Here is a 12,129-nt window from a genome sequence, read left to right as displayed (position 1 = left end):
TGCCCATTGCCACTTCAGCTTGCTAATCCGGCGGGCTATGTCGGTGACTTTAGTTCGTCTACGGATCTCCTCATTTCTGATTCGATCACGCAGAGAAACTCCGAACATAGCCCTCTCCATAGCTCGTTGAGCGACTTTGAGTTTTGAGATGAGGCCGATAGTGAAAGACCACGTTTCGGAGCCGTCAGTCATCATTGGTAACTTAGGTACATTAACACTATTCCATATTTACAAAATTGGCACGCGGCACGCGATTCCATGTTACAATAATTATTTTCAGGGATATCGAGTGACTGATGGAGGTCGAAATAAACAGTGATTTATTTGTTTAAAAATAAATATGAATCCTGTCTAATAATCGACACCAGGGAAGCGCAGATCGCAGTCGGAGAGATTCTCGCGCATCCACTGCTGCGCTTGCGCAGTCATCTCTTCGTCGAAGTGCTCTCGCCAGCCCCCTGATTTGCCTGAAGCATAAATCTAATGTGTGACCGAGGAGGTGTTTGTAAAGACATAATAAATTTGCAATTATTTGTGGCTTTACATAGAGAAGGGACCCCATTCTTTATGTATAAGAGGAGCTTTCCATCAGAAAAGGGTCCTTAATTAAGCTCCATTTAAGTAAGACCCACTTAACCAATGCCAACCAATAACTTAGACCATGAAAACTCTGCAGCGATTTTTATAGACCACGCAGTGCAAGTGTTATTTTAAACGTGAAATGTCTATGAATTTAAGACTTATTATATAAAACTTTCACTGCATGGCCTATTAAAATCGCTGGAGACTTTTCTTGGTCTAACTCTATTTGACCGATGCCAACGGCAATGCCTAATGAATGGCCGAAGACCTTCTAGACGTCGTAAGGTACCGCAGAAGACTGCAAAAAGTCCTTAGTGAACTTGGCGCCTTCGTTTGGACAGAAACGGCTTTCGATAGCGAAGCATGGCGGTCTTTGGTGTCGTAGGCCAAGACTTGAAGCAAACATATACATACGCAGTAGGGAATGCAATAACCGGCCAAACTTCATAACCGGTTTCGGTTACGGTTATGCCCGTAAAATAACCGAATAGGTAGGTATCGGTTATAATCGGTTACGGTTAGTTTCGACGAAAAATTACAAATTTACAATGAAGTAATTAAAAAAGTACAAAAATCTTTATTTTAGTACTACAGTGTTAGGAACTCTGAGTAAAAGTCTTCGTTTTTTAATAAAACACACCAAATACAGTAAAAGTAAAATATGGACACACCTTGGACGTGATACAATATTCAATAAAAATATTTCATAAATAAGGGAAGTAAATTTGGTATATTTTAGTTATTAAAGTCCAGGAATTACAGAAATTATAATCACGTCACAGCCAAAAAAGGGAGGATTTCATAGTCATTAGATGATAAAAACATACAATTTAAGTCATAAATAAATAACCGAAAATAACTGTAACCGGTTATTCGAGTTTCCAATATTCGGTTATGAAATTTTGTCAAAATATTCGGTTATAATCGAATATTTCGGTTACGGTTATAACCGATTTGCATTCCCTAATACGCAGTGAAGCTAAATAAAAGTGTGTAAAAATGTTCACAATCAAAAATGTAGGGATGATACCTTTCCGTATGAAGCTCTCAGCGTCAGGGTCACCAACTCTTCGAGTCAGCCATTCCAGATTCACAGACTCGTTCTTGCGAAAGTTGTCTATGTTCAAATGTTCGCAGAGCTTCACTACTTGTTCATCCGTTACTTCTTTACCGAGAAATGTTGCCATGCGTTTAATACATGAGGGCAAATCCTGCAAGGAAATATTGAAATATAGTGACAAGGAAGGAACACAAAGGGTTATGCTTTCAACGTGACGCCAATCGTGCGCGGCGCGTCACGTGAATCTTGCACGAAGCTTGATATTGGGCTGTAGCCAAGCGCATCATTTGACGTCAAACTTAAAAAATTTGGCATTTAAAAAAGGGTTAATAAATTAATTACAGAAGCGCCCTTTTTAACCGACTTCCAAATCCCAAAGGAGGAGGTTATCAATTCGGTTGTATGTTTTTTATTTTTATTTTTTTTATTTTTTTTATTTTTTTTTTTATTTTTTATGTTTGTTACTCCATATCTCCGTCATTACTGGACCGATTTTGAAAAATATTTTTTTGATTGTATGTATATGCATACAGATTGGTCCCGTTTTTGTCAAAATCCAGTTCTGATGATGGGATCCATGAGGAATCGACGGAACTTCTCAAATCTTAAAGGCATACATATGGTGATTTTTGTGTTTTTATCAACAAATCAAGCATATACATTCAAAAACGTGACATTTCATGAAGTGGAACTGCTGATGATGATCAGAACGGAACTCTTCAACGACGCATAGTTCACCTTTGGCGATTTGTCCTCTTCGTTATGTTTGTTAAGCAAGTTAAGTTTTTAAGCCACAATTTTATCAAGCTTGAGTTCTGATGATGGGATCCATGAGAAATGGAGGGAACTCCTCAAATTTTAAAGGCATGCGTATAGAGATTTTTGTATTTTCATCAGAAAATCAAGCATTTTCATTAAAAACTGTCGCATTTGATGAAGTGGAACTGCTGATGATGATCAGAACGGAACTCTTCAACGACGCATAGTTCACGTTTGGCGATTTGTCCTCTTCGTTATGTTTGTTAAGCAAGTTTAGTTTTTAAGCCACATTTCTGTCAAGCTCGAGTTCTGATGATGGGATCCATAAGGAATCGAGGGAACTCCTCAAATCTTAAAGGCATACGTATAGAATTTTTTGTATTTTCATCATAAAATTAAGCATTTACATTAAAAACTGTCGCATTTGATGAAGTGGAACTGCTGATGATGATCAGAACAGAACTCTTCAACGACGCATAGTACATGTTTGGTGATTTCGAATTTCGATTTTGACTTGGACTGGGACCCGGACTTATACCCGGATCCGGTTCGGACCCGGACTCGGACTCGGACTCGGACCCGGACTCGGACCCGGACTCGGACCCGGACTCGGACCCGGACTCGGACCCGGACCCGGACTTGACTACCATAAAATGTGGGTATGATGATGCCAAACCCCTCCCGCTCAAACTCCCGTACACCGCACCGCATGCGCCGTTAAGTGGGTTAGGTTAGGTTTGAACTGCGATCCTCACAGAACCGAACAAAAGTGGGTTAGGTTTGGTTAGAACTGCGAGTCTTACAGAAACGAAATACTACTAGAAAAGTGGGTTTGAGTAGGTTCGAACTGCGATCCTCACAGAACCGAACTGCTATCAGAGAAGTGGGTTAGGTTAGGCTAGATAACTACGACCCTTACGGAAACGAAATGCTACTAGAAAGTAGATACTGGTTTTACCTCCTTTTCTACATAGTGCACCATCTACCATAATCTTTCACCGGGCCCCATAGAAGTCGGTTTTTTTTCTTAAAAATTATTTGAAGTAAAATTCAATATCTGGGAGACCGAGCTTTGCTCGGAAAACATATATAAAATATAAAAACTCAAAAATGCGCGTTTTTCCAAAGATGACCTAGAGATCGTTTTTTCGGCCCCGAAAACCCCCATCCATATAGCAAAATTGGCAACAACATTATCGTCTAATCCAGGACATTGATAATAATGCCATTTCTTGAACAATGCCAGCAGCAACAAGGCGCTGTAATGCTGTCATGATTGGACTTTCATTTTCTAGTGTATTAAACCTAAAATGTACCTTTGATAATTCCTCGTAAAAGATGAAGAGCATATTTGGATGGTGACGTAATGCCCATGCTTCCTTTAAATGGGCGAAGAACGGAGTATAATGGACTGAAAAAATAATTAATTGCGTGTAGGGTTTGCAATCCGGATCCGAAATGTATGAAATTATCCGGATCTGGATCCGGATCCGCGGATCTTCCCATACATTTCGGATCCGTCGTGCAAACCCTAATTGCGTGGTTTTAGGAAACCACGATGCAAGTGAAAATTTTCGAATAATTATTCGATTTAGGGAATAAAAGTGTAACGATGGTACAATTATTACCTTTTTACCTTCGAGAATATCCAAACCTCCCGGCATTGCCTTCAGCCATAGATTAGGAATCCTCTAGACCGAGTTTAGAGCAATTATTTCATGTGAGCGAAATCCCGTGTCGTGATTGGTCCGTTCAAAGACACGGACGTCACACAAAGACACGTTCGACTCGAACATGGAGTAAAAGTACCGTATGACGCGACTATGCTCAGTCTGGAGGATGTTTTGTCTGTGCCTTGAGCACTATTAAAATTTTAAGCCTCCAGTGTTTTAATATTGGAAGGCTAATTTCCCTATTTGAATCATTCTCCTGTTTAGTACCCTATCCTGTGTGTGGTAGGCTGATAGCCGACAGACTTGACTCAAAAAGTCAAAAAAGTCAAAAATACTTTATTCATGTAGGCCTAGTAACAAGCACTTATGAACGTTTTACATAATAATATATTATCTTAAGCTAATTATCAGAGCAATTTATTGAAGTTAATATTATTCCATAGTAATATTGGATTATTATACAGATCAAATTTAATACTAAGAATTTCACAAAAAGATCGTCAAACATAAAAAAAAATTGTATAAAAAATACTAGTCTAGAATGTTTCTAGAATAAAATCTAAATGTCAATAACAAATGTCAATAAAACTTAACAAAGAAGTACATACATTGAATTATCTATTTCGAGTCACAATTAATCCCACGTTGTTTTATCACTCATGTAGTCTTGTGTGGTATAATAAGCTTTAGAAATAAGTTTACGCTTTACATAATTTTTAAATTTATTAATTGATAATTCAGTAATATGGTTTGGAAGTTTATTATAAAATCTTACACAATTACCCATGAATGATTTTTTAATTTTATGGAGCCGTGTGAAGGGCACTGCGAGCTTATGTTTATTTCTAGTATTAATATTATGAATGTCACAATTTTTCCTAAAATTAACAATATTTTTATGTACATACAGAATATTCTCATAAATATATTGACAGTGCACTGTCATTATGTCAATTTCCTTGAATTTATCTCTAAGTGAGTCTCTATGGTTCAATTTATATATTGCTCGAATAGCCCGCTTCTGCAGAACAAAAATGGTATTTATCTCTGAAGCACCGCCCCACAGTAAAATACCATATGCCATAATGCTATGGAAGTAACTAAAATATACTAATCGAGCTGTTTTCACATCAGTTAACTGACGGATTTTGCTCACTGCAAAAGCTGCAGAACTCAGTCTACTCGAAAGAGTAGCAATATGGGGACCCCACTGAAGTTTAGAATCTAAAGTTATACCAAGAAAAACTGTACTATCAACTAATTCCAATTCCTCATCCTTCACAATGACACTTGTTTGCACATGCCTTACGTTACTACTAGTGACAAACTGAATACATTTAGTCTTTTTCTAATTTAACAATAAATTATTAACATTGAACCAATTTACTACCTTTGAAATAGCATCGTTTACATCATTGTACGCTTGTTGCTGTCGTTTGACTTTGAAAATAAGTGAGGTGTCGTCTGCAAACAATACTATGTCATGGTGGGTCTTTACAAGGAATGGCAAGTCATTTATGTAGATAAGGAACAGGAAAGGCCCCAATATTGACCCCTGTGGTACACCCATAGAGACCAATGACCCCGGTGATCGCTGTCCACTCACATCGACCCTTTGTATTCTACCATTTAAGTAGGACTTAAGTAAATTCAGTGCCGATCCTCTAACTCCATAATAGTGTAGTTTCCTGATCAATGTTTCATGACAAACGCAGTCGAACGCCTTAGACAAATCACAGAAGACACCTAAAGCATCTCGTGACTCCTCCCAGGCATCGAAAATATGCTTAATTAGCTCAACACCAGCATCGGTTGTTGAGCGACCCCGTGTGAAACCAAACTGCTTATTATGCATTAAATTATTGCCGTTAAAATGTCGTACTAATTGTGAAAGAACTAATTTTTCAAAAATCTTGCTGAATGTTGGTAGCACAGATATCGGTCTAAAGTTAGTGGGGTCAGAGCTGCTACCAGATTTAAACAAAGGAGTTATTTTACTATGTTTCATTAAATCAGGAAACTCGCCGCAATCGACACTGTTGTTAAAACTCATAATCATTATAATCATAAATTGACCATAATGTTCAGAGAAAGTGCTCAACTGTCTCAAAACTAAGCAATAAAACAAGAGTTGAGTTCATTGGACGCTCTACTTACCAGGGCTCGGAACCGGTATTGAAATACCTGTTAATATAGTTCCAATACCATTATATTATTTCGTTCATTAAAAAACCGGTTACTTGATGTAACTATAAAAATACGTTCTCTCTCCTAACCGGTAAGAAGAGGGAACGGAATTTTATGGTTCGCAGGAAACGATATAATACAGGTTACTCTTGGCATTCGGAGACTCGGTTAAACTCGTGATACGTGAAAGAGATAGCAATACTTACTCGTTCTATCTCGCATCGATATTTTCAATTTAACCGGTTAATTTCGTTACACAAAAACGTAAGGCGAACGAATTAGGCATAAATTAGCACCTATCTCAATCGAACAGTTATTTAACCGGTAACCGCAAACGGAAACGAAATCCTTTTCGTTCCTGGGTGAATGAACGAAACCGGTTTGAAAAATAAAACGGTTTCCGAGCCCTGCTACTTACTACTTACACTTATTTACTTATCAAAGCTTAGTGTAATCAGAGTGCCATACAATACTTACGTAAATCTTGAATGAAAGATTCCAATACAATTTAAAGTTTCCTTCATAATTTTTAAACAATTTCATGAAATCAACGTTTCAACGTTGTATGAAATCCAAAAATTTCAAGTTATCATTTTTTGAGTTTTATGTAAGAAGTAGTTTTCACATTATTTCAAAGTGTGATTTAAAAGTTATTTGGTGAAAAGCCATTATTATTTCAATTTTTTATGATTCGTGAAATTCTAAAAAATCTTACTTTTGAAAAATTATAAAAAATAGAAATAAAAATGATTTTCTACTTAAAAACTTAATTAAGTACATAATTATTATTTTACTCTTTTTCAGATTTTTGCTTTTAGCCTGACGCCGTCTCGTCCCTTCGTCTTACTCAATTTAAAGTTGTTTTATGTGATTTTAATTACTTACACGTTCTTCTAATAAACATATTTTAAAGAATAAAAGTTTAATACAAAAATAAACTTTATACGAAGTGTACGAATAGTACTGATGCCCCTCTGATAATAGAACGAAATGAAGTAGCTGTAAATAATAAAACAAAATCAGTTCTGTCGGTTTTTGACTGATTAGTACCTTCCACATCTACAGTTTGTTCTTTTGTATAAATATGTAGTTAATAAGATAAATTTAATCCGGATAATAAGTTAATTTCGACTTAACTAGAATGATACTCTTCTATTTTAGTTTTTACACTTATACCCGTAAAACTGTTTTAATATTTTTGATCACTTAAAGCAGTTTACTGGATCATTAACTGACACATAATTATTTATTACAGCACGCTACATTTATACTTTACTATTTATACTGTTTTTATTAGTATTTAATTCTAAAAATATTTTGGTGGAAACTACTGTGAAAAAAAATTCTCACTTTTACCAGTGGTAACTACTGGGAATAAAAATTCCCAGTAGTTACCACCAAGCCGAGTTGGTGGTAACTAGTGGGATTATTTCCCAGTGGTTACCAGTGTTAAAAGGAGGGAAAAAAATTCCCAGTAGTTACCACTGGTAAGAACTTGGTGGTAACTAGTGGGAATAACCCAACTTGTCCTCGCACATTTTAAATGTCAAACAAAATTGCACCCTTGAAAGTCTTGAAACTGCGATATATTTATATATGTAGCCCATGTAGGTTCCTTTATTTATATTCGTCTCAAAAAAATGAACTAAGTAAGTACTTTAATTCGAAGAAACTCACCCGATATAGATATATCTGTCCCCCAGCAAGCTTTTCGATGCCTTGTCGTAATCGAGGTCGTTTTTAAGCAGCCAAACCAATTCTTGAGTCCATGTTGTACCTGGTATACATGAAAAATATACTCCAGTTTTTTACCCGAACATGGCAAGGCAGGAGAGTTATGATTTTGGCCGGTATGTACGGTCGAGGCCGAGTTGTTGCAAAGACCTATTTGCTGAATAAATGTTGGAGTTTGAAGTTTAAAGTTTGAGGAAATTGATTCTTTACCAATTTACGGTTCACTTTACATAGGACAGCTCTTAGTATAAGTATGTACAGTCACCTGCAATTATATGTTACACAACGAAGGCCGCAAAAATGTCTGACACGATCTTATTTGTAATAGAGAACGTGTCACATTGTGACTGTACAAACAAATTTACTTGATCCGCAAATTGCTAAAGAATCAATTTCCTCGACTGTACCTACGTGTGTATGTTGCAGTTCTGTATGTTTATCTGTTCCCTCATAACTTCCGAAGTACACTGAGAGAAAAATCATCACCAGGAATTAAAAAACAGTTCTGTACTGTGGGAAAAAATGAAGTTTTAGTAATAATTATGGACGTTTCACTATTTCTGTAAAGTTTATTTATTTCTACAAACAGCTCAGTAATCCCAAATATAATTTCAACAAACAGATAATAGAAATTGCAAGAACTAATAGAAATTGCAAAAGTCAATTTGTTCCTATTAGTTAACTCTCCTTGTCCCCGGATTAAGTTTATTTTTGTAATTCTAAGGCCCACTTGCACCATTCCACTAACCCGGGGTTAAGCGGTTAAACTATTAACCTAGTGTCAAATTGTATGGCTAACCATGGCAACTCCTGGTTTAACCGGTTAACCCCGGGTTAGTGGAATGGTGCAAGTGGGCCTAAGTGTATTTTTGTTGTACTTTTCTCTCAGTGTACATATTAAAAGAGTCGGGCCTAGCATCCAGCCGGGGCGCATTGTAATGTTGGGCGTTGGGCGCCTTGGGCGCCCTCATACTAAAAGAAAGAAAGAATCGGGTGTAGCCCGTCGTACGGGGCGAACTCCAATGCCGGGCGCCTTTAGCCGGGTACTCACTAGCGAGCTGTAACCGAACATGCGTGATACAGTAACGAGGTTCTAGTGTGTACGCGTGTTACAGTTTAGGCTCGCGACGTCGCCGGAATGCTTTCACCGAGCGTACTCATTTTGCGAACCGTAACTGTTACCAAACAGATACCGTAACGAGGTTCTAGTGTGTACGCATGTTACAGTTTTAGCTCGCTACGTCGCAGGAACGATTTCACCAAGCGTACTCATTTTGCGAGCTGTAACTGTAACCAAACATATACAGTAACGAGGTTCTAGTGTGTACGAGAAGGCCACTGACAAACCGGATCCACGATGGTGGACGAGTATTTCTCGCTTGTTCAGAATACATACTAGATGCCTACTCAATGATCATAAACGGCCACGAAGATATGGGATTCATAGAATGTATTGGGAAAGTAGTTCTATAGAATACTACATAGTACACTATTTTTCCTGTAAGCGTCTATCAGCAAAATACATTTATCCTCTGACCATTCAATCATGACGAAGAAATACTCGATATATAGCTGGTTCGCAGCGGCTAGCAACAACTGATCTTGACGTCCACGAGCGCAGTGCAAGCGTCCTTTGGTTCGCGGCAAAAACCGACAACCGTCGGATTGCTGCGAGCCGCTTGTGTAGCGTTCGTTGCAGGCTCGCGAGCCACGTACACACTATATTTTTGGCAACAGTAACGGTTACAGTTACGTGCAACGTTACGGGTTCAGAAATGAGTACGTTGTAAACGTCGGCTCGCTGCGAGCCGCTCGTGTAGCGTTTGTTGCAGGCTCGCGAGCTACGTACACACTATGTTTTTGGCAACAGTAACAGTTACAGTTACGTGCAACGTTACGGGTTCAGAAATGAGTACGTTGTAAACATCGGCTCGCTGCGAGCCGGTCGTGTAGCGTTTGTTGCAGGCTCGCGAGCTACGTACACACTATGTTTTTGGCAACAGTAACAGTTACAGTTACGTGCTACGTTACGGGTTCAGAAATGAGTACGTTGTAAACGTCGGCTCGCTGCGAGCCGTTCGCGTACCGCTCGCAGCAGGTTTGCGAACCACGTACACACTATGTTTTTTGGTTACAGTACATGCAACGATTACGGTTACAGCTCGCTAATGAGTACCCGGCTTTAGATGCATACGAAAAGAGAAGTGTCAGAAGCCTCGACCAGGACCCGGATCTTTCTAAAGTCTTCCTTTCGGTGAGTATTATATTGCGATATAAACTCTTACCGGAGCGAGGAAACGTGGTAACCCAGACGTCATCAGGCCGAACCTTCATAGTCTTGAACTGGTCGGCGTCATCCTTGTACGTGGTCGGTAGCAAGTAACCAGCATCGCCGAAACGGCTCAAATCGGACCAACCTGCAAATAGGGACTCAAACTATTATTATAAAAAAAATACATTAAAAAAATGTGGACGTCCAGTCAGCGTCGTATAAGTTGGTGGCATCCGAAGTATTCAAATAGTTCGGTATGCTATAGGTACATATTATTATATGGTGTCCCATACAAGGAACTCATTAGGATCGCCATCTTAAATATCTCAATTCCGGTCAAGATTTCGTTTGGGCAACCGGCAAATTCGGATTCAGCAGGGACAAATTAGGTTAAAAATCCCGGTTGCCAAAAAGTAATATGATTTATTGCCAGTCGAAATCGATTGTTTCAAAAATAAACATAGATAAACATAATTTAAGGACCCGGGTATGTCCTTAAACTGCGTCCAGGACCCGGGTATGTCCTTAAACCACGTCCAAGACCACCGGTGGATGGGCAGCAGCGTCCCTCAAATTCGGTGTACTCGACTGCGATCGCCAACCCGCCTGCCAAGCGTGGCGATTATGGCATTCACCCCCCAAAAAAGGGGGAGGCCTATGTTCAGCAGTCGACGTCTTATGGCTGAGATGATGATGATGATGAAACATAATTTAATTAAAAACACGTATTTCATGGTTACATTCATATAAAACAATGACTTAAAAATAGTGATGGTTTACATGTAAAATATAACCAGACTAGTTATATAAGGAAAATGGGCCGATTTTTATTTTGTTGTCGTTTTTTAATTTTTTTTTTAAGATTTGGCGCACTCGTAGATTTTGTATTGAATTTTTTGGTCCAAATTAGGATTTCGTGTTTATACCGACTGTGGAAGCTCTTCAGCCCTACCAATTTTTATCGAAATCTGACAAAAAACGGCCCATATAAGGTATATGTCTAAAATAATTAGTTCGAATTTTAAAATTATTGTTCACGTCTTGTGTTAATAAAGAGACAAGATCAACCAACATCAATAATTTATAAATTTTATAATTTAATGATGGAATCTTAATTGCCAAGGTTACAAAACACAAGAGATGAGCAAACTTAAGCTGCCGAGTCGAATAAATAATTAAATACTTGGAAACAGGCCCGATAACATTTTTACTGTGGGTTCATCCAGCGCTTGAAATTTCACTTTGTCAGCCATTGTTTAATACAATACAGCACTTTTAAATAAATACCTAGGTACTTAATTAGTTTCTTTTTCGCAAAGACGCAATACTTAAATAATGATTTTAAGGTATTATAATATAAACACGTCCCTGCGCCCAATATTCCTAAAAGTGAAGAGGAATATTTCTTAAAAATAATAGTGCCTCTCAAGGTTGAACGCAACCATAACATGAACACATAACGGCTGCCTAGCCAAGATGCCAATCGTATGCGCTACGACAACGGAACACTATATGATCTGTCTCTGTAATATCGCACTAAGAAAAAAAGAAAAAAAGAAGAAAAGAGTAAGAGTGATAAAGAGACAGAAAGCGTTTCATTGTCGTTGCGCACACAATTGGAATCTTGGCTAGGCCACCAGATGTATGGTAATTATCGTATTTATTAATTATTACAATTAAAACCATCTGAGTAAATATTGTAGAACAGTTTTAAACGTTGGTAAATTATGTTGCAAGGTCTTTTCTAACACGGAGGCGTATTCTAATTACATAATTTACCTATATATGACAGGAAACCCTATTACAAATGTGCAGTCAAGCGTGAGTCGGAATTAATGTACGAAACGGAACCCTTGGAACGC

General features: G+C 38.0%; 1 protein-coding gene across 1 annotated transcript; it reads right to left on the bottom strand.

Moving 5' to 3' along the window:
* Positions 1–351: 351 nt before the first annotated feature.
* On the bottom strand, positions 352–11,520 carry LOC134668689 (sulfotransferase 1B1-like). Its single transcript, XM_063526129.1, has 5 exons — positions 11,479–11,520; positions 10,281–10,431; positions 3,718–3,812; positions 1,613–1,793; positions 352–467 (listed from the first exon to the last, which is right to left on the bottom strand). The coding sequence occupies exons 1-5, from the start codon at positions 11,518–11,520 to the stop codon at positions 352–354; spliced, it is 585 nt and encodes a 194-aa protein (XP_063382199.1).
* Positions 11,521–12,129: the final 609 nt, after the last annotated feature.

Source organism: Cydia fagiglandana, chromosome 11, assembly GCF_963556715.1.
Source record: "Cydia fagiglandana chromosome 11, ilCydFagi1.1, whole genome shotgun sequence".
Classification (NCBI taxonomy): Eukaryota; Metazoa; Arthropoda; class Insecta; order Lepidoptera; family Tortricidae; genus Cydia; species Cydia fagiglandana.
The sequence above is the reverse complement of the archived record's forward strand: the minus strand, read 5'-3'. Positions and strand labels throughout refer to the sequence as shown.

What these genes read in the sequence shown, in the direction of transcription:
- LOC134668689 (XM_063526129.1), bottom strand. Translation starts at nt 11,520, where the DNA reads ATGGCTGACAAAGTGAAATTTCAAGCGCTGGATGAACCCACA. An exon ending in TACCACGTTTCCTCGCTCCG is followed by an intron (nt 3,813 to 10,280) that starts GTAAGAGTTTAT and finishes TTATTTTTTCAG; the next exon opens with TCCATTATACTCCGTTCTTC. An exon ending in TGAGAGCTTCATACGGAAAG is followed by an intron (nt 468 to 1,612) that starts GTATCATCCCTA and finishes TTTATGCTTCAG; the next exon opens with GCAAATCAGGGGGCTGGCGA.